The sequence below is a fragment of the Aythya marila genome, assembly GCF_965140915.1.
Source record: "Aythya marila genome assembly, chromosome: 2".
In the NCBI taxonomy this organism is placed as follows: Eukaryota; Metazoa; Chordata; class Aves; order Anseriformes; family Anatidae; genus Aythya; species Aythya marila.
Window position 1 is genome coordinate 88,674,052 of NC_139043.1, and position 27,772 is coordinate 88,701,823.

The following is a 27,772-nucleotide window of genomic DNA, read 5'->3' on the forward strand; positions in this document are numbered from 1 at the left end:
ATGATGGGGATCTTTCTAGCTTATGTTGGAATCTTTTTTTTTTCAGTTATGTATATTCAACAAGGACTTTCTACCCAAGGTAAGATTGCTTATTGTCATATGCCTGTGTGTGTGTTTTCATGCTATAACATAGTGAGAACAGAATTGGGGATAGAGGAAAAAAAAAAAAAAAAGGATAAAAAGAAGGAAAACAACTACAGTGGATAGGAGACGAAGACACCAAGTATCAGGTTTAAATTTATTTTTAAAACCATCTTTAAATAGGAACAGTAACGAGAAGTTTCCTCAAAGTGGTAATAAAAGAGTCTTCTTTTACTTGATTGGGAAGAAGTAAATAAGAGGCACCTTGCAAAAGAGTAAAGGGGTGATAGTGAATGGATGTATATGTGTTTGGGGTTTGTATGCCTGTGTATATGCATCCCTGCATATAATAAACACCTATCCTTGCATGCATAATTATTGCATTCAGACCAAGTACCGGATGACTAAATCTACTGCCTCCCTTAAAATATTGCAGACTTTTTCACTGCATCCCCTTTCCTTTCCTATTATCTTAGGAGTCAGACCTTCATTTCCATTTGGTGACTGTGTAATTCTGAAAAAAAATAAGGGGGTTGGGGGGGGCAAAAAGATAAAATCGACTTCTTTGAAGACCTTCCTCCCCCACACACACCACCACCACCACCAACCCGTTCCCCGTCGCCTTTCCCCCCCCCTCCTCGCCGAAAGGCGCGCCTTGCATTTCAAGCAGCCCCGGCGCCGCAGGAGCCGGTTGTTTGGGACCGCCAGGGCTGCGGCGCCGCTGTCAGCACCACGGACAGCTCCCGGGGGGCCGTCCCCTGCCCGCCGCCCCCCGACCCCCGCCTGCAGCCCTACGGGGCTTTGCGGGGCTGCGCGCTGGCGGTATTCCCCCTCGCCTCCCCGCAGCGCTCACGACCCTTGACCGGTGGCAGGGGGCTGGGGAGGGTGGACACACAAGGACGAGGTAGGGGGGAGTAGGCAAACAAAAAAGACCAAAACTTACGAGCCCTGAATATGCAAAATGCAAAGCCCTTTTGCCGGTTTAACTGGGGGATTAGCAGGCGGTGACTGGGGGGCGGGAGGGGGGGGACACGACTGGACGACAGCACAGGAAGGGCACCGTGAAATAAAAAGCTAGTAGTATTGCCGAGTAGCTGTTGACAAGCACAAACGGAGGGAGGGAAAGGGGGGGGGAGGGGGGAAGTAAAGCTGTTTGCCCAAATTCCTAAATTATCCCACCAATTCCAGGTTAGCTAGGAAGATTGGATAGGGAGACAGAAAGAGGGGAGGAAGCACTGGCAGTATCTCCTTTGCATCATAATATGCTCTAGTCAATCTGTAACAAGGTATAACAGAAAGCAACGTTGCAGGCTCTTCACCAGATTCCCTCTTCTTGAAACGTCTCATTTATTACACTGTTTGATTGTAGTCCTCCCTCACTTGACTATCATATTTCATTATGTTCCACGATTTTAAAGTGAAATATGTGATAGGATAAGAGAAAAGTCAAGACCGAAACTTAAAGAAATGTTCTTGCCCCGGACTATGTCCATCAGGATTAGTTTTTAAACCTAGCAGTGGTATATAGAGATGAGCAAATCCTGTTTGTCAAAGGACTGCGATACAAAGGTGAAGGTTAGTTCTAGAAAGTGCATGCCTGTACTGAGAATTAGAAGATGTGTTGTTCGTGGTCTGATTATGCAAGCAGAGACTCTCAGAAAGAGTAAGAAACTCAGGTAAAGCCTTTGAAATAGGCACTTTAATAAAAAAGTGGTCATAACCCACCCCTAAGAAGAGCGCCCATTCCAGTAGCCGCTCCAGGCAGCTGTGGAAGGTTTGACTATTTACACATTTCCAGTTCAGCTCTACAAAACACAATAAATCAGCCTCATATGCTTTTTCCTGTTCCAAACTGTTCTTGAACAAAATCCCTCAGTGTGTTTGGAGAAATACTGCATACTACCCAAGGGTATTTGGACCTAATTAAATGAAACTTTAGTAGCCCATGGGAGCAAGCAGTGGGGTCTCTAACATTTGCCATGAGACTGCAAGGAAAGTGGATTTGTACATAAGGGAGAAAATGCATACCTGGGGTTTAAAAAGACCGGGAAGATGTGTGGGGAAACTGGAAAATCAGAAAAGAGAGGGAATGAGGAAAGGACAACGGAGAAATGAATAGGGAAATAAGAGAATAGGGAATAAGAGAAAGACAACACAAAGAGAGAATTACATGTGCAGATAACAGGATTCCAACACACCACACATTTTTTTTGCAGCAAAATTCACTGAGTTTCCGCGAAATGTCACAGCCACTGAAGGACAGAATGTGGAGATGTCTTGTGCTTTCCAAAGTGGCTCCGCTTCAGTGTATCTTGAAATCCAGTGGTGGTTTCTGCGTGCAGCTGAGGACCCAGAGGTTGGAGCTGAGGTGACAGGCACTCAGGTACTGGTCCTTTGCCTTGGGGTCCCCAAACCACCTGGGTACACCACAGGAGAGGGGGTGGAATGGGAGGCAGAGAAAGGGGGAGGAAGCAAAGGGCTCACCAGGGTCTTAATTTCAGCTGTGAAATAACAGTGCAGGAACCTGCAGAGAAAAATGTCCACCTCAAGAGATGGCGCATTTGGTGCTTGTCACTTTCAGGAAGCAGCTAGGGATGTTCACGAAACCACATTGATTTCCAAAGTCTGTTTTTATCTTCTTATCTTTTTATTTTATTTTTTTATTACTAATTTTTAAAAACTTTTTTTTTTTTTTCTTTCCTCTCCTGTCTCTCATTTTCCCTTTAGAAACCAGCTGTTCAGAAACTGTTCCTTGTGGGAATTTTTATTTCCCAGATGGCAAGATCCTATATAGCTCTCCTATTTACAGCTGGTGCAATCGAGTTGGCAACCCTAACTCGGCATGCAGCTGCCAGAGAAGGGCACGCGCTTTTTTTTTTTTTTTTTTTTTTTTTTTTTGAGGGGGGTGGTGGTGCTGGGGGAGAAGCCAATTCCCCGTTCAAGCCAAAAATAAATAAATAAATTAAAAAAAAAAAAAATCCATACAACGGCTCACTTTCAGCCTTCCGAGAGGGGCAGAGGGAGCCGCGTCCGCCTCCATCGCCACCTGGGGGCCCCGACAAGACTCCGGCTCGAGCGGTGCCGGTGTCGCCCGGCGGAGGCGGAGGCGGAGGCTGAGGCTGAGGAGGCGGAGGCCGGACTCTGCCCGCTGCGGCCCGCAGGTGGCAGACGCGGCGCGCTGCTCCCCGGTGAGAGGGCCGGCGAGCTACGGCGGCGCTCCTTTCCCTGCAGGTGGAGCTCTTGCCCGAGCGGGACCTGGAGAACGACGGCACGAAGATAAGCGTAAGTGGCGCCCCCACGGCGCGGGCAGCTCCCCAGCCCGGTGGCCGGGATGTTCCTAACCCAGAGCACACCCGGGCGCGGAGCCCTCACCCACGGTGAAACCCTTGCTGACAGAGGGCATGAAGACATCAGCAAGAGATGATCCGGGTGGTAGAGCTTTGGTAGAACCTCTGTTTTTGCCATGTGAAGCAGACAGCCCGTGTCCATCCTTGTACTTGCTTCCAATTGCCCTGAGTAACTGCCGAGTGTGCCTTAGCAGTCCTAAAGTGCTTTCAAGCCTGAAATCTGGCCCCGAAACTGCACTTTCCTTCAGTGTTTAAATGTGTGCTTTCCTAGCATCATACTCACTGGCAGAAAAAAAAAAAAAAAAAAAAAAAAAAAAAAAAAAAAAAAGCTCAGTCCAAGGAACATTGGGAGTAATCTCTGAAAGAGAGGTCTTGCTGCTAAGTTTCTTTCTGAGGGAAGTGGGGTTTTGACACCAGAGTTAACTACCTGTAATTCTGAGATTAAATGAAAATTCTCAAATGAGATAAAATTATGAGCAGCATTGTTCCAGCCCTTGTCCAGGGGAAGAATGAATTGCACTTCAACACACTCATATCACAAGTCAGGCAGAGCTACGGCCCCTGACCCCAGTAGAGCTCAGACACTCTTTCTTTAACATCCCAAGATATGTACAGTGGTGGGGTCATGCTCACTGCAGTGGAAAGTCACTGACATGCAGCAGATGCTGCAACATAAATACTTCTTAAGAGCCCAGCAGAGTTTTCTTTTTCTCAGGCAAAATCTCTTAGGGACTGCCTTTTAGCTGCATTGAAGGCTATAACTACCAGCCAAACTTAAAACAGCAACAGAAGCAAGTCATTTCCATTAAATCCTTCACTTTTTTTTCCTCTTCCATGTCTGTGAAAAATTAACCTCAGTAATTATGTCAGGTTTAAGTGCAGGTATATACTATATCTTCAGCTACATTTGTAGGCCATCTTACAAATAAAATCCACATGTGGCCTCTGGATAGTACTCTACTGGACACTGTGATAGCAGCCAATTTATTCTTCCTTGATATCAGCACACTCAAAATCCACATAGCAATCTATATGTCTGTGACACATTATGGACTGTAAAGCTTGACCTTTCTTTCAAATTGAAAAACTTTCATTATGTACTATAATAATCCATGGTGGGGTATTTATTAAATGTTTTTAAAAGCTTGCATAATATATTTTGCATTTTTCATTTTTTTTTTAAAAATCACCATTAGTTCACAGACTAAATACATGATAGAAATGTAGCTTTTCTTCCTTCCTTCCCTCCCTCCCTCCCTCTCTCCCTCCCTCTCTCCCTCCCTCCCTCCCTTCCTCCTTCCTTCTTTCCTTCCTTCCTTCCTTCCTTCCTTCCTTCCTTCCTTCCTTCCTTCCTTTCCTTCCTTCCTTCCTTCCTTCCTTCCTTCCTTCCTTCCTTCCTTCCTTCCTTCCTTCCTTTTTTCTTTTCTTCTTTCTGGTATACAAAGAATACCCATTAATACCAAAGGAAAATATCTTCTTGAAGAGGAGAATAAACTTTTAAATATACTTAGTAAATTATTTAAAGAGGTGCAAAAATATGTGTAGTGGGTTTTTAAACTGTGCTGAAATACACTACTTATATTGTTTTAAATTAAATAACTTCTAAATTTCAAATTCAAACCCCAAAACATATTCTGTTCTCTAATTGTGCAATTCTGTAAACTTTGCAGATATTGCATGAGGGCAAATTGAGACAAAATATGACCCACAGATTCTCTTTCCATCCATATGGTTCATATGAAACTATTTTAATCCTTTTGCTGAATATGAGCTATTCAGTAGAAAATTTATTATTATTAATTATTATTATTATTAAATGTGGTTTAAATAACTATCCAACACTTTCTGTTTAATTGATATTGCATATGTTATGCCTGAAAGTAAGCAATCTATACTTTCAGTTCAGATTGCCAAGAATAAAATCAGATCTGGAAACTCTACAAAGGGCTGTAAGGTCCATCCAGTACCTTAAAGCATATTCATAAGTATTTGTCTTCCATTTAACAAGCAGGAAGAAAAAGCACTTTGCCAACACTAGTGACTATAGTATGCCATGTTATCAGAAACAATGTGTTAAATAATCACCAAGAACACATGCCTCATTTCAATCTGACAGTTCCCCATTTCTGTGATCCACCGTATATTTACCCTGATGTTTCCTCAGTGCCCATCACTGATATGACACCAGGTAACTATTAGATCCATGTTTAAACGGTAGGTGGAAATAATGTAGTTCTCTGCCCCACTGAATCCCCTTTAACTGTTTTTCTACGGGACAGCAGATATTAATCAATACAGAAATTAATAGCCAAATAATTAAATATAAATTATCTGAAGTGATGAATGTACAGAAAAGTATTTGTGTTACTTTTCTTAATGTCTTAATGTCTATCAGACATTTCTAGATGAATAATTTGCTCAGACATGTTTTAAATATGAGACAAAAATATATTATATTATTCTCAGATATTAAAAGCAATTACAGATAAACCAGTAGTCTGATTTTAGCTGAAGAAAATTAAAATTATCCTGAATAGGTGCTGCTTTCTATTGTTAAGTCACAGAAATGACATATGACCTCTAACAAGTACACACTTAAATAAATGAGACAAAAGGAACTGCCCAACACAAGATATCTTGTTATGGCTAATAAACCAAAAATTCCTAAGGTTTGGACATGCCTGGAGTCAAACTGAATGTGAAATATGCAATTTCAATATAGTAAAGACTACAGGCTAATCTAATAAATAATTATTGAAGAAGTTTAAATATTGGCAAGCATCTTCAACAAAATTGTTTATAAAGTAGTTCAAAAGCTGTATTATTTAATATAGCCAACTAACTGTAAAGTTTTAACCAAAAAAGTGAACAGATATTATGTTTGTAAAAGAAAGCTTATTAAAAGTACACATAATCTGAAGTAGTTAATTGGAATGAACATGGTAATTTGCTTTATTCGTCTGAGGCCAATTAACTTTTCAGAGTAAACCATCTAAACAGTTTTGAAAAGAAGATATCAGTATTGTTATCTTATTGTTATCCCAGTTATCCTAGATATAAGTAATCAAACTTATCCTAGTTGTAACTTCCCTGCAGTAAGCACAATTACACCACTGGTTAACTTGGCACATGATCTCTGGACAGGCTCTACATCAGTAGAGTCTTCCCAGAGAAAGAATAATAGCTGATGCAATGTTTTTCTGTTTTGTTTTGTTTTGTTTTCCTGGAAAATTTGCAGACAGTGAAAGTACAAGGGAATGACATCTCCCACAAGCTGCAGATTTCAAAAGTGAGGAAAAAGGATGAAGGCTTGTATGAGTGCAGGGTGACCGATGCCAACTATGGAGACCTTCAGGAATACAAGGCCCAGGCATTTCTCAAAGTCAATGCTAACAGCCACTCTCGGCGAATGCAGGCCTTTGAGGCATCTCCAATGTGGTTGCAAGACATGAAACCTCGCAAGAACATCTCAGCAGCTGTTCCAAGTAGCATCCATAACTCTGCCAATCAGCGTGTACGTGCCACTTCCAGCCCTGAAGCAGCAGCCAAAATCCCCAAACAAAGTCCACAATCAGGTATGGTAAAGCATTTTGAGTATTTCACTTGATTGCTTACCAGCATGTAAAAGGAGACTAACTCAATGAAGTAAACAGGAAGGTTTACCTGACCTCCTGACTAGGAAGATTCTGGTGCTCATTTATTCTCCCATCTTTCTGACCCTATCTCTCCTGTTATCTCCTTAGTTCTTAAAAGCTGAAAAATCAGCTTCTGGGAAGAAGAAACAAAAAACATTACATTCCTATATTTAGAGTTCACCTCTACTCATTCATCTAAGGTTAATTCTCTAAGACTTAGCATTCCATGTTGTGAATGGAGAGAGGAGCATGTCAGTGAATGACTTACCTCATTTTAACGATGCCTGTGCATGATAAATGAAATAAAACACCTATCTGGAAGTTTTTATTCCTAGAGTGATTTAGGCCAGTCACCTAACTTATATACCTCTAATATTTTCTAAAATTAGTCAGTTCTATTTTCAAAATGAACTAGATCCCTAAATCTAAGCAGACCTTAGATACTTGTCATTTTTCTGTTGTGTAGGCTTTAGAAAGAATGCAGGTTTGTCAGAAAATGCAGGTTTGTCATCTCCGGAAGCTTGGCCATACGCTTTGAATCAAGCACTAAAATGTTAACACCTCAATTGTCTGTCATATGTAATTTGACACATTTTGTTTGGGAGATTTTGTATCATACTGTACAAATAACTTATATTGATTATCACTGAATTTAGTAAATTGATACAGTAAATCTAGTAAATTCTACATTTAAGTAAATTTCATCAATTTAGTAAACATTCAAAATACATTAATACAGTAAATTCTACAGTTATGTAAAGGTACATGAATGTACAGGAGGTGAAACTCTTGACTACTTTAGGATAGCAATAGAGAGATATACAAGATAAATAATTTAGATGTTGTAAATTACCAAATTTTTTTCTGGAAAATAAGCTATGCAAGTTTAAGGGTTTCTGGGTTACTTCTTTATATACTGAGGGTCCAGTTTAACAAGGCAGGAGACCACAACCTTGTGTAAAATAAGGAACAAATACTATTTTTTTTTTTTTGTTTTGATGCATCATTTTACTGCTACCAAACACTACGCCATCAAAAACAAAACTGGGAATACAACAAATTTCATAGTACAGCTATTGTGAAATCAATTTCACTTCACAGGCATAATCTTAGGAAAACATTTTGATAAAGAAAATACACTTCCTTTACAGAATGAAAACATCTTGTTATTCATATGAAAACTATTATTGGTATTAGAAAAGATGATGCACATGCTATCACGATTTTACCTCTGTGAACATTTATTGATTGATTTATTTAAAACTTACATTTAGTTCCCTTTCCCTGGAATGGAGACACTTTCAATTTTTTAGTTCTCCCAAAACAATGTTTGAGCTGTTAGAAGAAAAAAAATATTTCAATAAATTTAAAGTCATCACTTTACTACAGACTTTCCTTTCATAGAAATACATATAGTGATTACTTACCATTGGAGTCATGCATTTCAAAGTAGCAGGCTTGTCCATAAAATTTAAACTCTGCTTTTTGTTCAGTTCTATGTGAAATTAGTTAAAATAGTCACAAGTTTATCACTTGTATAGACAGATTATACTGCAGTGGGGCGAAAGCATGCTCACAACAGCTGATCCACCTCAGATATATAATTGAATATATAATATTGTCTATTCTTAAAAATATATCACAAAATTAGTGGACATTGGTTATTTGAGAGCTAGTAAGCCATTACCTGGAAAAGACCTCGTAAAATAAACTGAGGAAAAAATATCTCTATTTTTTTTTCCTCAAGCAAATACTATTATAGAACAAGTACAGTCAATCCCAATCATATATGATTTAAAAATTAAAAAGATTAAAATACAATTTGATTTATTACTTCATTTGTTTTATGATGTAGCACAGATTAATGGTATATTCATCAGAGGTGAAACTTATCTACTGAAGAAACAGGACATATCAGGAATCCATATTAGGCTTAATTCAATTTAATGGTCACTTACTACAAAGTAATTGCTGGTGATATTTTTGATGAACATCAGTTCAACTTTTGAGAACCAAAATTTATCTTTTTTTTAAATTATTTTATTATTATTATTTTTTAGAATATGTTGGCCTGATTTTCTAGCTATGGTGTAATTTTGATTTTCTCCCCATTTTACACAGATATATTCTCCACATTCTACACAGATAGAAATACCCACAAAAACAGCACAAGGTGATGGGGTGGTGGGGTGGGGAGAGGAGGAATATCTGTATGCAATGTCAAGAAGCAAGTTCAGCTGAGGAGTGTGAGACTGTAGTTGTGAGACCTCAGAAAAATAGAAAAAGACAAGAAAGAATAACTTTTCTTTATGACGTCTAATCAACACAATCTCTTTATACTGTCAAATGAGAAATTCCTCTCTTCTTCAAAAAAATGCTGCAAACACAATATTATGGCATGATTACATTACATGTAATCATGATCTATCCAACCTACAACACAGAAATGTAGTCGAACAGAAATTTATCACTATTAACCCGATGTTTGTGTTTGAAAAACCTAAAGGTTGACTGAGATATGTTTATTCATGCTAATACATTGACTTCAGCAATACTGTTTGAGAAGTACTACTAATTGTATCAAATATTCTCCAATGTTAGAGAGCCAGTATATAGTTTTCAGCAAGCAATAAATTTTACTGCCATGTTCACAGACATGATACTGTAAAGCAAAATACTTTAACAACAGAGGAGAATGTGACACTGTGAAATTATTGGGAAAAGTATTCAACCACTTCTTAAGAACTCAGCTACCAGTGAAAGAAAAACTGGCTCCAATCATACAAATATTTTGCCCATAACATTTATTTTGGAAAGGTAGGTAGCACTCTATTTAACTCCTTCCCTCCTGAAGCATACTGCAGAATTCCAGCTATTTCTTAGCAATAGATGTTTAATATGTAGCCCTAGAAAAACAGCTGACAGTCACTGCCATTTCAAACTATCAGTTTTCCACATCTGAGCAGATGTTTCCTCCAAATACCAGCATTTTCCAGCTGAGCAGATGTTTCTGCTATTCTTCCTTTTTACTCAAATATAAACGTATCTGTGAAAATCTGTGAGGGGTCTGTATAGCCAGTATCAACAAACTGATGTGGTATGAGGTTCATTCAGTATTTTATTCTGCTTTGAAAAATGCTATGTGAGTTTAAAAATAATTATTATTGTTAGAGTAATAGAGATGTAGTATAGAAAGAAAAAGCTAAAGAGAACATCTCACAGACAGTCTTCAGGTCTGTGAAAAGCATTCAACATCTACTTAAAAGTAAAAAAAAAAAAAAAAAAAAAAAAAAAAGTTGGGAGAGCAAAAGTCAAAGTTAACAGTGCTTGACCCTTTCATTTCATATTCATGGGCTGCAGCAAATGAAGTAAGCCATCACAGCATAACAGGAATCTGAGGAATTTGACAGACTAATCTGCATATATCCAGAAAATGTCCCGTGTAGGTAGACTGACAGACTTTTATTTTTTCCTGCATAATTCATAACAAAGTATATTAGACAGGTAGAAGTACAGAGTTATCACAGGGTCTTGTAACTCTAGGCAGTGTTGCAACTAACTGGGCTCCAAGAGCTGGAAAAAAGCAAGTCAAAAGCAAGCTAACTAGTTGGCACCAAAACTCAGTCTTTCATGGATATGAATCAAGATGAACTCTGCTAGCTGCATTCAAGTCACTCAACATTTGTAGCAACACAAAGGGATGTGAAATTTGAGGTGCTAAGAACGTATATATCCCCCAAACTATTTTTGTTCTGCCATGTTTTGTCAAACCACTCAAAGCCATTAGTTGCTTTTCAGATTCATGAAGATTAGGCTGACAGAACTCATGAGGGAGTAACTACAAATGAAGAAATGACATTAGACCCATTTTCTCACTGCTTACATACAGACTTTGCAGATATCTTGCAACCTTTTGTTCTTTCCTGAAGTAGAAATTTCAACTGCTGACTGAACTACATGCCAAAACTATTCCTGTGATGGCAGAATTGCAATAAGTGACTGGAAAAGGAGCTCAAAGGAGAAGAAGGTCCTTACCTAAGACAGAATTACCTGGGTTCTTGGCATCATAAATCATGCTGAGAAACTGATCATCAGGTTTGAATACAAGAGAAGAGGATAAAAACCTATTTCTTGAGTCTGTTGATACTGATAAACAGATGACATTCCTTCCAGCCTCCATTTTTATCTACAGAGTGCAGGAATCTTTTATTAACTACCCATTAAAAACAAATTTAATGTCTAATTTGAAATCTTCTGAGATATATACCAACTTTTTTTTTTTCTTTTTTTTTTTTTCTTTTTTTTTTTTTTTTTTTCTTTTACATCTCTTTTTAAAGCTAAGGGGTGAAAGGTAGGTCTGTTCTAGCTTCCACCAAGGAGACAGCCAACATTACTACTTACTTCATTACAGAAGAGACTAGCTTTTGAGGCTGCTTTTTTTCAGAAACACTAGCTGTTGTTGTAATCGTTGCACAGTAAAAGTCAAGTTTCTGTCTTCTTAGGACTACGTGAAAGCAAAAGTCAAATGAGGTTTTTGTTCTTGTTCTAAAACTTTATCAGCAGAAGTTCTCAGAAATTCTTTCATGATGATGATGCAAGGACTATCCCATTTTAGATTCGTATACATTGCAGTCTCTATTTTTACTTTTAATTTGCATTTAGTTCTCTTTTCCTGAAATGAAATTACTCTGCTTGATTTTAGTTTCTCTGAAATAACTAAATAAATTATAATCATGTTAATTAATGTAACCCTAGTAGGCCCTAGATGTTGACCTTGAAATTGTAAGTATCTTCAGAGAAGTGCTACTCTGCTCTTTGTCCCAGAGGAGAATGAATTCAATACTGCTTTATATATATATATATATTTTTTTTTTCTTTTTTTTTAAAGTATACTTATTGTTATAAACAAATGCATATAAGTATTTAAACTCCTATTCCCGGTCCTTAGTCCAACTGTAACTAAGAGTTTTCAGTGGATCTGGAATTCTAACTCCTGTTGCAAGTTAAAAATAGATGCCATAAATCATGCAAAATAGTACATACTTTTTATAACAATCCCTCATTGCCATTGCCAATTGCTGACACCATGTCACTGCCACTTTTCTATTCCATTCTATTTCTCTTACAGAAACAAATGTTCAGGAACTGAGAAGAGAAAGTACTCCCCAAACAAAAATGTTCATTTTATTGTACTAAGGGTTTTAGCAGTTGTTCAGTACCATATGCTCATGCCAGACAGTACTGGGTATACTTAGTTTCAAACATATCCTCTTTGAAATCAGGGAAATTATTTGCGCTCTTAGTTATGCCCATGGTTAAACACCGATACTGAACCCTACAATAAAATCAGTGTCATCTCAGATTTGTTTAGATCATCATGGATTCTGACCTTAAATGTGTCTCCTTTGTAATACGTATATCTGTAAAAATGATTGTGTTTGTAATGAAACATGAAATAATCTTAGATAATCACAAGCAGAGGTAGCAGAGAATTTGAGAAAACAAATAATGACAGATTAGAAACAGCTTACTACAGGAAAGGGGACTCCATGGCAGATTTCCTTTTTTGATACCTGGCCTAGTGCTGAAGAGTTGATTTTCCAGATAATTCACAGGTTATATGCATGACGACATGCGAAATTGTCTTTGAGTGTTGCACAATGTCTTTATCTCCCCTGAAGTCAGTCCAGAAACAACGAGGACAAACATGGCAGGTGTTAAATAAACAGAGTTTAAAAAAAACAACAAACAAACAACAAAACAGGCACACAAACAAAATTCAAACCAAACCAAACCACCCCCCCCAAAAAAAAAAAAAACAATAAAAACAAACAAAAAATAAAAAAAAAAAAACAAGAAAAACAAACAAACAAACAAAAAACCAATCATTTCACCATTTTTCTATCTCTATTGTTATCTACACAACTGTATACTAAGATCTTTCCTGTTCTTTTAGTAACATTACAGAAATATTAGGCATTCAATATGCTATTGCTATGTATGTACTTACATCTCTTCTTTTCTTTTAGCTATTTAAAAATTAACACTTCAGACTTACCTACAGAATGAAACTAGTACATAAAGGTCTGGTATGGAACCCCACATGAGTTCCCTGAGAAGCAGAATCACACTCATTCTATTCTACTTGTGTGATATAACTTTAGTTGGTAGTTAGCCACAATAAAGATTGCAGATGGGCCACACAGTTAGGAAAGAAAGATATTTAGAGAGAGGCAGAGATGTTGAGAGGAAGAAAAGAGGAAGAAAAAAAAGAATCTGTTTATAAGTTCTTGTCAGCTCACTCAAATTCTTTTTCATTGCTACACAATCAGGCAGCTCGCACTGGGTCATCAGAGATTGCAGCATATGTGACAGGGCCTGCTTTTGACATAACTGATGGGATTTCCTTGCTTCAGAACACAACTCATTTGTTACTTGACACATACAGCAAAGCAGAGGACATTTTTTTTTTTTTTTTGATGAGCAGGAAGCTTCTTGTGTATGGTGCACTACTGCATTATGAAAATCCTTTGCATCACTTATAAGTAATATCACTATGATGATTTAAAAGAATGGCTAGAATTTTCTGCTGGTTTGAATAGATGAATGCTGAAGCAAAAAGAACGGAATTTCGTTTACAATAGCAAAAAATTTGGCTCAAGCATAAGAATGAGGATAAATTCTTCCCCACTCCTAGAGTGAGAATAAATTATAAGAAGAATCCAAGCTTTATCCAGAAGTTTATGCCTAAAAACTGTTGTTTTTCAACTTATTCAAATTCAGGGAGAGGCAAGATGTGGTTGCTTTTGTTGCGCTTTTTTTTTTTTTTTTTTTTTTTTCCCCAGACTATCTTGAAAGCTCAGTGCTATTAGTATTTTCTTATTCTCTGAACAGGAATTTTCAGTTTGAATAAACAATTAATGATAAAGATATTCCAGACACATAAGCTTCTTCACAGTTACAGGAACAATTAATCCTGCATTGCTGATGATAAAACCAGATGTCATTTGAAGAGAAGCTGATGAAGATTTCTGGTCTTGTAAAGAGAAGACTCTGCTTCAAAACCTTAATTTTACTTTATCACAAGGAAGTTGCCATCATACTATTTGGCAGTCCAGCTTGCTATTCTGTCTGTGTGGTTGTTACAGTCTGATCCACCTCCCGGAAGTTTGTTGCCCCACCTACTTACAAATGCTTCCATCTTGGAATAAAACTGCCTAGTGTGTTGAAAAGGGAATGTTAACTGCCACAGATGGTATTCCTAGCCCTTTGCACATAGGCAAAGTTTTTGCATCAACAGCAACATATATACATATAACAAATCAGAATGCTACTTCTGCTTCCAGTCCTATTTCTACTGGTGTTATTCACTCAGCTTCTACTGTTGTCAATAACACAGAGGAAGGTTTTTGGCCACCCAACTGAAGCCCTTGCAAGGGAGCTGCATCTCCCGAGAGAATGGGGAAAATGGGGAAGAGGAAGAAGAAAACCCCTTTTAAACATGACTATATGGCTATGGTCTATCTATTTTCTCCATTTCATCCTGTGCAAGTGAAAAGAAGAGTTAAAGATATTTTATCAGCGATCAAATGAAGCCAAGAACTTACAGTAGGTCTCACAGTAAACTAGACATTCAGATGGTTCAAAGCCCTTTATTAGAATACGGATTTATAGTATACAATACTGTTGGAGAATATGGTTAGACAGCACTGTGCCTGTCCAAAGCTCTGTCAAAATAACAGTTCGAAGACCTGTATTAGTGTCCAATTTAATTCTTCACATGCATACAATATGTACTGATCAGTGATCATTTTACACCTGAAAAATCTTACAACAAAAAGGAATGACATTTTATATTTATGACTTAAAGAACACCTCAGAATGTTAAAAAATATCTGAGAAACAAACAAACAACAATGAACAAACAAACAGCAATTTAGAATGTGAATAAGATGGAATTGATGCAGGATTTCACACAGATCCTTCAAAATACATTCTAGTGATCCACCATTTTTAAACTACTACACTGGCTGTAGGGGTGATAAACATTTTATTATTATTATTATTATTATTATTATTATTATTACTATTTATTTGTATCAAAGGAACAGGAAGGGTGAAGGCTTTGAGTTGTACCTTTTGATTTGCTCTTACAATTTAAAATGTCACCCCAAAGTCTCTGTCTTGTGCAGATCAGAAGTTGTTGCCCCAAACCTTGGCAAACAGAAGAAAATATGTGTCAGCTCCTTAACTGTCTTAATTCACAGCACTGAACATTGAATGAAGTCACTGTACTACAACAGATGATAAACTAAAGCATCAGTTTATTAAATTAAGGTAGATAAAGAGATGGCATGGGGTTTGCTCCTGTTACTCCTTCTGTTGGGGGTTTAATTTCCATAAAATGGGGAGGTAGATAGATGGAGGCACTAACATCTTAAACTGCTCCAGCTAAAGTCATTAAGAGCTCGTGAGTCATAGTCCTTAGACAGAGGGATGTTTTGTTAATCAGTCATTGTTCTAATCTCTATAACAAGTGCATTATCCACCAGGCAAACAAAGGATTAGAAGAATGGTCCCTGCCTCAAAACACTTAGAATCTAGGAATCAGACAGAGGAAGACAGACTCATCCAGTCAGATGAGTACAGATAAAGGGGAACTTAGGTGAGTTCCATGAAAATATCTCTTATGTAAATGATATAAATAGAAAGAAATCAGGCTGACTGTAAGTCAAACATAAGCCTAAGACATGTCAGGTGTAAAAAGTGAGCAAAGGGATTGAATATCTCATGCTGAAATATTTACAAAGAATGACAGTTTTCCTTCTGTCTATGTTATAATAACCCTTCTTGTATGTGCTTTTTGGTATGACAGTACTGTTGAAGAAGATAGAGGAATATTAACTATCATCCCATTCATTTTATTTTATTATTTATTTATTTATTTATTTATTTTTTCTGATTGATAAAAGGATGAACAGGGTGAAAAAAGCAGGAGAAAAATGAGTTCAATTATATATATATATTTTTCAAATAAATCTTTTTTTACTGCAACTTAATAGTATCTTTCAGAAATGTCTCTGTTTAATTACAATGACACATATATCAAGTATACACACATTTATGTATATTACAAAAATTCTGAGCAAAGCATGCTAGAGCCAGCTTTAGCTAAAAGAGTAGAAGGTGGTTGCTAACAACAGTCAATTCAAGAAGAATTTTAATTAGCAAGTGAAGTTACTACATTAATTTAGGGTGGAGCATAGCTATATGCAGGTTAAGGGATGAGGATGGGATACTATAAGTCAGTCAGAAAAAATCTGCATTTACTTTGGAATCAACCATTTCACACAAGTTAATATAAATGTATCAGTTTACACGTTTTTCTGTCTCATATTTAAAAAAAAAAAAAACTTGACATTTTTATATCCATGTTTATCAGGAATAGAATGAGGGATAAAGATGCCCCGTGCTGTAGCTAACAGTGGTGTTTCACCTATTATGTACAAGCAACCCCTTTCCCTAAAACTACTATCTCACTAAAAATGAAACAGCTGAAGTCAATGTATTACTTAGACATGTGAAGAGGCAGCCAATATAGGAAAAAAAAAAAAAAAAAAAAAAAAAAAAAAAGAGAGAGAGATAATTTCAGGCTCAGGAATAAATAAATAAACATAAATAACTAAATAAAAGGAGGAAGAGAATTAGGATAAAATTGGTAATGTGTGAAGATTTGTGACTGAAAGCCCCAGATGCAGAGAATGTCATTCTCCTCGGAACAAGAAATCACTTGGGGAAGTTCTAGTATAAGACAAAAAAAACTTTTTAATAGTATAGTAAATGCCTAGTAGTGGAACTAGTTATATTTGTACATCTTCTAAATACTTCAGAGACAAGAAGGACTCACTATATCATTGGCTGAGCACATGAAAAGTGAGGTAGCTGGGCACTAAAAAATGTTTAAGATGCTAGAAGAAAGAATTTGCATAACTAAAAATTAAAGTTGTGTGTTAGGTTCAAAGATCATTTTGACTCTGACACACTCGACCCTGCTAGTAAGTAAAATATTTTTTTTTCTTCTGAGCTACATATTAATGCAATTTAAACCAAGTTACACTATTAAAAGAGAAGGAAATGCACTGATGGAAATGATAATTGTAAATGACAGGATAAAGGAGATGAGAGAGAGCAAAAATTATCCTAGAGGTGGAATAAGCCAATTACACATCTTCCTGAAGAAAATGTGTTCAAACTCAGCAGTTATTTTTACACTATTCTCACCAGAATGGTATGAAAATCTACAAATGTTGATCACTTCCCACTTCAGCTATACATATAGGGAACTTACCCCCTCCCTAGTGTCTGCTCAAGTTAAAAGGACATGGTCAGATCATTTTGATTATATCATTCTCATCTTTCATTTTAAGAATTACATTAGAGGTCATTTTAGCTTCTTCATAGTGAATGATGCCCTAATTAGGAGCCTAGGTAGTAGTTAAGAGTTAAAGAATTAATAATGAACAAAAGCACTGTCTGAAGAATTAAAAAGAAAACTATGACCCTCAGATAGGTTGCAGAGGAAGAACAAGACTTATTTTTTGACTTGGGTATGGGTTGATGCAAGGAAAGATGTAGAAAACAGCCTAAATGTAAAATCCCATGAATGTTCACACCAGCATACCCATAATTGCACTTCTGGCCATCTTGGCATTATGAAATTGCAGAGCTCATGAACAGTTACATTAATCTGTCTTTCTTACTTCATATTGATAACAATTGCCCTTCCATAGATTTATTCTGACTTGTTCTGGACAACTGCCTTAAGCCATTTTACAACATGCCACCAATGTTTGAAGTCTCCTCAGGTTTTTCCTCTTCCAAGTATTTCATCACAAGTTTGAATTAGAACATGGCTTTAGATATAACTGGAAGTGAATTCAAGGCTGTGACCTGTCCCAGCCCAGAAAGAGCTGCAGGAATTATTGTGGCATAAATCTCTGTCAGAGTTCTCTCTGCTGCTCAGGGTTGGAAAATTCTCATTTTCTTTTGACCTCGGACAGTACTGAAAACCTCCATTTGCCTGGTCATCTCACTTACAGAAAGTTAGGGAACAGTAATATAGCTAGGGATCCCAGCCCTCTCCCTCACCTACTCCCTGGGTAACACAGACAGAAAAGATCAGTGATATGGAAATGAACAGAGCTACACACTGTCTGAAAAGTCTAAGTAGGCTTCATGGAAATGTAATACATAGCCTATTCCAAATTCCCATCAATTTCTAAAGTTCCACCAGTTGGAAGCAGTAATTTCATTCCAAAATTCTAAAAACAAAACAAAACAAACAGCAACAACAACAAACAATCAAACAAAAACAGAAGATCAGATACATTTTTTCTGTTATTTAAGATGAAGTTATTTGCCCATCGTGGTGTGGTACACTCACCCAAGACAGTGATGGGCAATTCAGACTATTTTATATTGATAGAAATCTGACTACTGTATAGCTAATGGGAAAAGCTGTACTGGAAGAAAATATCTACATTAGGAGGCTTGAACATAATGCCTAACACTTTTATTGATCACTTCCTCAAAATCAAACACAAGTGATTGATCCTTGAAATAAATATGAGAAGTAGTTCCCCTGAGGAATGAAAGGTAGACCTTACATTTGTTGAAGGGAAATTATCTTCCCCAGAATGTGTATATATTCTAGCCATACAGGATAACTATAGTTAACGGTTATTTCTGCAGTACAGAATAATAATAATAATAAATAAATAATAATAATAATAATTAAAAAAAAGTAACTATTGATGGGACAGAAAGGAAGAATCTATTTCAAATCTTTGTGAAACATATTCAAATAAAATTTCCGAATCAACCATTTTCACCCACTTTTTTTTTTTTTTAACATAAAAATGCAAATACCTTCTAATAAATTTAATGATTAATGAATTTCCACAATAAAATTAAGGCAGTAACTCTTACATATTTTAGATGGAAATCATGCTAAATTATGGTTTCATGTTGTTTGAACTAGGATTGACAGAAGGCTGTTTCAAATATAACAGTATATATAGCAAATGTGATTGTTGCAAAACAGAAAACCATGCACTTCAAAATGGCAGATGTCAGCAAAATATCCTGTAGGAAAAAAAAATAAAAAATGAAGCTGACAATATTTTAACATATATTTGATTTCAGAAGCCAGTAGCCCTGCTGGTATTCAAGACAAGGAAAAAGGACACACACACTCGCCCACTTCCCAATATATATACAGAGATAGTTCATCATCATGTAATAGATATAAAGAATCTAGAACAGACTTCTGTGTGACTGGCTGTATTTTCCCTGTACTGGTCAGCACGAAACCAGGACTATACTCAAACATTATTCTTCCCTTGTGATCAGTGGCTTATTGCTTAAAGAAAACTGAAAGATACCCTCATTTAAAAGTACATGCTTATTAAAAAATTGAAGCAGTGTTTTTGAACTCACATATTCACTCTAGTATTTATGTAATACACTCATTGTAAGTGAACCTGCAAGAATGTATTTATTTATTCATTTATTGAGGAATTAGGTCCTGAGGGTAAGAATGCTGTAGGCTATTAAATCCCAGTGACTTTACAGGTCTCAGCAAGCAAAAGGTATGCCAAACTTGCTACATTTCAATCCTTGCAGATGTAAACTGCTTCACACCCAACATGATGAAGTGTACCAGGTGATCTTACAAGTAGAGGATTCTAAAACTGTAGGGCCTGAAGCAGCTGCTTAACTTACAAATTTCTGTTTTGTCCAGATGTGAAAAATAAATGAGCAAAATCATGAAGCCAATATTAGCTTTCCTCTGCCTGGTTCATAAAATCCCATATATTTTTATACAAACTTTGTCTGATCAATATCCTAGTGAAAGCAATGATATATATTAATTCAAGGACTATATTCATGGCATGCAGTGAATAACAAGCTTTTTGATCAGTTAGGGCTAACTAGCAATTTATAACTTCAGCTGATATGCAATGTTTTATACTTAGATGCTCTAAAATTAATTTCATTAACTGGACAAAATTGATGCTCCATCATTTGGTCCATACACTATGAGCTATGAAATGTGCTTCAACATTTGTGACAGAGATTATTTTATTAATTTGAACAATAAGCTCACAATTATTTATTGCTATTGTTCTCTTCTCTCTGTTTTCCTGGCATTTAACTAAAAGACATATTAGAATAAATCACAGGTTCAAAGAGTTTAATGGCATGAATTACTCTTGTAATATTGAACAGAGCCATATCTCATGATAGTATGCCTTTGGCAAAGCAGCATTTGTTTACAGAAGGGCAAATGTTTCATGAGCATTTGCTCTTCTTGATGTGTGTCAGTGACAGAAAACAAAACAAAACAACAACAAAAAAACATGTAGGGATTCACTGCTCTCAGCTATAATTTAACTGGATCCCAATGGCTGATAGGCCAAAATCTGGGAAACCCTGACCCACACATCAGGTACAGCTCAACCAACATTGCAGAAATAAAATATGCATTCATACTACCATTAGTCCTCTGGGTTATTGTCTTTGAGGGTAACATAATTTTAGTCCAGCTTCGCCCACTACTCTTGACCTGCAATAAAATCTATTTTAACTGTTATTATGTTAATTAGAAGATGATGTTAGAAATAACAGGGAAATGAGCAACTGATTTAGCAAATCCACAACCAGATCAACAGTGTTTTACTTATACTACTCCTCACACTTCCAGTGATACTATTTAAGTGCCACTCAGAAAAGTACACCAGACACAGATCTTTATGAAAAGTCCAAATTCGGATATTCCATATTTTTGAGACATTTGGATTTAGATCTCTAGCTTTCTTCTGACTTACGTCTAAAAATAATGCAACAAAACTCTGTTTTAAAATGTATATTTTGTGTATATATATATATAAAACATATGTATATATGTATTACATGTATATTTAAAATGCCATATTATTTACAACTTTTGCTCTTCCAAAATCTAAAGTGATTCTTGGGTTCATGAAAGAAGAAATTAAGATAATTTATGTATCTACTGAAAAAAAAAAAAAAAAAAAAGTCAAGCCTTGGTATATTTAAACTACAGTTATATTTCTTAAAGCATCATGGAAAAGATGAAAGTTCACCTAACCACCATATTTGTCACTGTGGATTGCAAATCAACTTTATTGAGGGTGAGATATTACTGAAAATATATCATTTGCATTTGGCAGCATTTTGGAAACTCTTTAATCAGTGTATGCCTCTCTGATATGACATTTGGATATACTAACCAGTTCCTGAAACCATACAAAGGACACGGTACAAAAGACATGCCTAAAATGATTTCCAGCAATCCTAAGAGCCTTTCTTCACTTAGAAGATGAATTTGTGTTAGTATTACCCCAACATTTTCTCTATGTTCTCTATTGCTTTATCTTGCACTTGCTGCATGTACTTTAACCTAAATTCCTCCCAAGATAAACAAACTAGTTTACAGAAGAACATTCTTGCAGAATGTGATATAATTTGGAGGGAGATCATTATTTATACAGTAACTGAACATTATATAAAAAAAGTTTACAATGTACATGCAATATATGACCCCTAATTTTTGGACCTATGGATTGTAATACTGGAAAGGAAAAACAAAACAAAAATCAAAGAATGCTTTTTCTGAAAATATTATGGTGCTGCTTATCTGCCAATGAGTAGTTTAAGACAAATATTTTTTTTTATTCTAAGGTTTCTCTTCCTTTAAAGTTACAGATTTAAAATTAACACTACAGTTTTAAAAATCTCAAATTGTAATACTATTAATTGTTAAATAAAAAATAAAATAAAATAAAATAAAACTTTTAAAATTTCCATGAAATTCTTGTATTTATCCTTATTTCCTTATTTGCATTTTCTAAATGTTATGTAAAGAAAATCTCCAAAGACATCCCTGGAATTGTCTTTAGCATTATATTTCCCCAATTCAAACATAAAGATATTTAAATAGAAAAAAAAAAAAAAAAAAAAAAAAAAGTGAAAATAATTCAATATAATATAAACTAATCTAACACTAAAATAGATTCAGTAACTACGCTATGCTACTTAGGAAAAGAAAATCTTCTATAAAAATCTGTTAAATGACAAATTTTATATCTATATAAAAGACAGAATAAAGCCACTCCATGATAAAACCAAAACTAGAAATTAAACCTGACCCTTGTATACCAGCTTGTAAATAGTAGCTGTACAAGAACAAACCACAGGAAGAACTTGTAGCAAATTTTCTTGTTTGTTTGCCTGTTCCTTATACAGAACAAGTGATTTGAGAAACCCAGCAAATTACTGCAGCATAGTGTAGACAGTAGCACTGTAGAGACAGGCAAGAAGCAAATAGGTTTGTTCTTGTCTACCTTTTATACCTAACTAGGCATAGACTTCCTTTGGACTTCTTGGAAAATGTTAATTATATGTTTGTGACATGTCTCTATTTAAAAGTTAATATTCATTCTGAAGTTCTGTTCAAATGTGGATAATTTACATATTACTGTTACTTAGAAACTCTTGGGTGTGTTACAGAGGACTGTCTTCTATGACAACTACACTATGACATACCATATATTTACATGACTACATGACATACCATATATTTACATGATAAATACAAGAAAGGTCTGTTCACAGATCTGGGATTTGCTTTAAATACCCCTTTGAAGGAAAAAAAATAGTAAAGGGAGAAGCCAAAATACTTCTTGCTACAGTTATAAACATAGTTAGCAGATCAAAAAATATTTTACTGATAAATGCCTGAAAACTTAAAAAAATGAGCAGTTGTCTTTATTCCTTTCCTTTCCTTTCCTTTCCTTTCCTTTCCTTTCCTTTCCTTTCCTTTCCTTTCCTTTCCTTTCCTTTCCTTTCCTTTCCTTTCCTTTCCTTTCCTTTCCTTCCCTTCCCTTCCCTTCCCTTCCCTTCCCTTCCCTTCCCTTCCCTTCCCTTCCCTTCCCTTCCCTTCCCTTCCCTTCCCTTCCCTTCCCTTCCCTTTCCCTTTCCCTTTCCCTTTCCCTTTCCCTTTCCCTTTCCCTTTCCCTTTCCCTTTCCCTTTCCCTTTCCCTTTCCCTTTCCCTTTCCCTTTCCCTTTCCCTTTCCCTTTCCCTTTCCCTTTTTTTTTCATTGTATGTATTGTTGATGAGAAGATAAATGTGTTTTTTGGGGCTGCAATGGAATTCAGTATTCAATTTAATATTGAATTATTCACATAAGAATCGTTTACAGGATTAAATGCTTTTAAAAGTAATCAGTTATGAAAAGTCCAACAGTAGTATGGACTGCTTATAACACTATCAGCACTTCATTATAGAATTGATGCCTGTAATGATTGATAACATTCATCTTTTTCAAATAAACAACATAGTAATAAATTCTATTAGTCATGTATTAAACCTGTTATAATAATAATTTTATTTATGGCATAACCAAATCAAACTTATGATTTTTACCTCAAATAATATGTTTCAAATTCTGGATTTCTCTCTCTTTTTTTTTTTTTTTCTTTTATCATAAGAAGTTATCATTGAGACTTGATGTGTAAGACTAAATCTCCATGTTCTTCATGTGCCAATATTTCAACTTAATTAATGTAGTTCTGAATGTTTTTATTCTGATAAGACGCTTAAAATATAAAGCTATGTTTTGAGAAACAATATAGTCAATTTTTTTCATAGATTTCTAAAAAAAAAAAAAAAAAAGAAAATTCTATTGCTCAAAATAAATAGTTGAAATATTTAGTATTCTGTTTTCCCATTGTAAATCTGTTTTCCCACAAATTTTACAATTTACAAATTCCCACAGTATCTCTTCTGTTTTACAAGGAAATACTCTGTAGCTACTAGACTTTTTTTTTTTTTTTTTTTTTTTTTGCTAGTAGGCAATGATGCTGGAAATGATTTTGTAAAGAATGCTTTGAAATGGAAGGTGTTTGGATGTGTTCTTGGTATATAGTTTCACTATATAACATTGTTTTGTTTGTTTTTAAAAAAAAAAAAAAAAACAGTCAAGAAACAAAAGCAAAACAAAAGAGAAAACTTCCCTGGGACTGAAATACTTTGTATGTGTTGTTATTTGCAGTGCATGCCAAGACATTCATGGGCACCAGAGCCAACCTGGCGAGCTAATTAAATATATAAATGTATATGTTTAAAACAGCCTTATAAGGAGCATTGGAAATCTGCAAGATGAGCGAATATCTTATAACTTCTTCCGCAGGTGCGAGGATAGCTACAAGCCATGGACTTTCTGTCCTGCTTCTTGTTTGTGGCTTTGTGAAGGGTGCTTTGCTTTAATCTAAAAGTGCTGACTTTTTCCAATATCACTTTCTCTTCTTAAAGCAAAGAGCAAATCGCCTGTAAAATCCACGGAGCGGACAGCAAAATTGACCCTAAACTCCAACCACCACTCTGCACCCAATGTACTCTAAATCTCTACACAAGGAGCACCTTCTTCAGGAAGTACAAACAAAAATACTAAATAAATAAATAAGTAAATAAATATTATAAAAAGAAGAGGATACCACATGTTTTCTTGATATATCTTATTTTCTTTGGCGTATCACTGATCTTTTATTTGAAGAGAACTGGTGTGATGTAATCAAATGTTTTGTAACAGCAAGACATAGTTTCTTTTTCTTTCGGCAAGGAGAAGCCTCATCCTTGACTTATCAGGGGTTGGTCTGCGAGTCATCGGTATTTTAGAATTAACCATGGATGATATTTGGTTTCACAAAGAACTGTTCCAGCCTAGAAGCAAACAGAGGCCAATTAATGAGACAAAATATAATGATTCAACATTGACCTAATAAAAAAAAAAAAAAAAATCACAAACTTTGCCAAAAAATCAAAACAGATTTTTGTTTGTTTGTTTGTTTGTTTTGTTTTTGTTTGTTGGTTTGCTTGCTTGCTTGCTTTTTGTTGTTGTTGCTTGGTTTGGTTTGGTTTGGTTTGGTTTGGTTTGGTTTGGTTTGGTTTGGTTTGGTTTGGTTTGGTTTGGTTTGGTTTGGTTTGGTTTGGTTTGGATAGGCTTGTTTTTTTTCCTGCATGAGGAATAGAGAGGAGAAAAGATATTCTACAAAGCAGTTAAGCAGACTATAGAACATTGCTTTTGTAAAATAAATTAGATTTATTCTTTTTATTTGGTTTGTTTGTTTGTTATTCTCTTCCCCCACCCCCCTTTTTTATTTTTTTCTACTGTTTTGTTGTTGTTTGTGGTGGTGGTGTGTTTTTTTTTTTGATTCCTTTCTTGTTCAATGGTGGCAATTGCAGATTTAGGCCAACCCCTGATGACTGCGTGGAGGTTTATATATATACATCTTTTTTTTTGTGTGTGTGTGTTCTATATTTCAGTGTGTTTTCTCTAATTTTGCAACTCCTGTATATGCAAAACTAACTTAAATTCTGTAAATTGCTTACAGTCTCTGTGATATAACTTCCAAGTAGACATACTCTGGTCCCCATGCAAGCCAGTTTTTAATATTACCTATATGTTGTGCCACCAGTAAACATCTTTCTTTCTTTTCTTTTCTTTTCTTTTCTTTTCTTTTCTTTTCTTTTCTTTTCTTTTCTTTTCTTTTCTTTTCTTTTCTTTTCTTTTCTTTTCTTTTCTTTTCTTTTCTTTTCTTTTCTTTTCTTTTCTTTTCTTTTCTTTTCTTTTTTCTTTTCTTTTCTTTTCTTTTCTTTTCTTTTCTTTTCTTTTCTTTTCTTTTCTTTTCTTTTCTTTTTTCTTTTCTTTTCTTTTCTTTTCTTTTCTTTTCTTTTCTTTTCTTTTCTTTTCTTTTCTTTTCTTTTCTTTTCTTTTCTTTTCTTTTCTTTTCTTTTCTTTTTTCTCTTCTCTTCTCTTCTCTTCTCTTCTCTTCTCTTCTCTTCTCTTCTCTTCATTAATTTTTAGTTTGTAATTCAGTACTGTGTGGATTTTGTAAATCATACCTTCATTTCCACTGGTTTGACCCCTTTCAGCCCTCTGTTTACTCTGTAAATGCACATTAAAAATTGTTATGGTCTCTAGACAATGAATTACTTTAGTTTTGTGTATGTTGTATTGGAGTTCAGTTGCTGAAAGCTCTTTTAATTTGTGATGTTTATAGAGAATGAAGTGATTTGATCACTAGAGACTGTAAAATGCAGGTTTACAGTCAGATTCTGCATGTAAAGTAAGGTTAGAAAAGGAAAACAGACAAATAAAACAAGATGGCTTAAAGGATATTTATTCAGCAAAGACTGTTAGGAAAGTGTATTTATTAAACCGACAAACTGACAAACTCCTTTCAAATAGCCAAAGAAAAATCTTTTTTTTTTTCTTTTTTTTTTTTTCTTTTTTTTTTTTTTTTCTGGAACTCTATTGTCACTGCTCATTGATATTCTTAATTAAAATACTTTATGTCTGAGAACTAAACATGAAAATTTTGCTGTTGACTATAGCAATATGCATTACATGAAGTACATTTATTAATGCAGGAAAGAAAATTTGCTTCCATCTGCAGCTGCAATCAAGAAGGTTTTTTTTCTTGTTCCCATCCTTCCACTGGTGCTGAACAATCCAAGCCCTTTCATCTATTAGCATAGACAATTACGTACATCATATGCTTATTATGATCTATTTACAACAGCATAAAGTAGCTGCTGTGTAGTCAACTGAGAGATTTCTCCACTTTTTGAAGTAATACAAAGAAGAAGTAAAAATTATGTTTAATATCTCACCTATCCATGGCTTATAGTCCTAATATTTTATTTCAAAATGTCCAGAAGAGCCCATTCTTGCATTCCCTTAAGTCTTCCCTCATTATTTTCATAGTAGAAAAAAATAAATATGATACAGAATCAAAGATTAACACTAATGTTTTGTAAGAGGGTAACGTATTAGTGCAGATGTTATTCCCCTTAATCATAAGCTTGACTGGGAATGGTCAGTCTTTGGTTTTAGAAAAGTCTTAGCATTTATAAAGAGAATAAAATATGGTTGAATTCAGATAAATGAGGAATAATTATCAGGAGAAAAAAAGGAGAACGTTCTTTTATTTCAACACAAAGTTAGTAACTCATTAGAGATATTGCATATTGAAAATGTCGCTGAAGTAAGAATAGTTTATCATCCTACTGATAAATTATTTTTTGTTTAAAGTAGAACTCGTCCCCATTCAAGTATTTTGAATTAAACACAGTATTTTGGATTGAAGAGAAAGTAAAAGAAAAAAGAGTCAAAGTTCTTTGAAACTCATTTTCAGAATGCACTGTGCAAACAAAATTTCAGAACTCTGGAGGAAACGCCCCATTTTCCCTGTGCAATAGTCATCTATGAATGCATGTTGTGAGAATCTCCCATTTGTCATTTGGAAACGTATGTTTCCACTGATCTCAATAGGAACCAAATGCTTAACATCATACATATTTCATATGTTTACAGGTAACTTGTATATTGAATATTCTGGTATGCATGTAGTCAAGTAGACAACCATCAATTACAAACACAGCATTACATAAAAAAATTTTCAGAAGTATTTTAGCCACATATTATTAAAGTTATGTTCTGCTTATTATGTTAACCTAATATGTGTTTTTTTTTTTTTTTTTTTTTTTTTTTTTATGCTATTATCTACTTAGGTATAAATCACCATGTATTAGGAAATGAGATGAAAGAACCAACTGAAAC

General features: G+C 35.2%; 1 protein-coding gene across 2 annotated transcripts; it reads left to right on the top strand.

Annotated features, from left to right (window-relative positions):
* VSTM2A (V-set and transmembrane domain containing 2A) lies at positions 1–24,551 on the top strand (the record flags this gene model as incomplete). 2 transcript variants are annotated; one of them, XM_082755315.1, is made up of 5 exons in its annotated part: positions 1–79; positions 2,298–2,464; positions 3,313–3,363; positions 6,667–7,003; positions 24,463–24,551. In XM_082755315.1, the coding sequence occupies 5 exons, from the start codon at positions 1–3 to the stop codon at positions 24,549–24,551; spliced, it is 723 nt and encodes a 240-aa protein (XP_082611441.1). The 2 variants fall into 2 exon arrangements, with proteins under 2 accessions (XP_082611441.1, XP_082611442.1); XM_082755316.1 differs by lacking the exon at positions 24,463–24,551 and adding an exon at positions 24,341–24,417.
* Between the last annotated feature and the right edge of the window lie 3,221 nt (positions 24,552–27,772).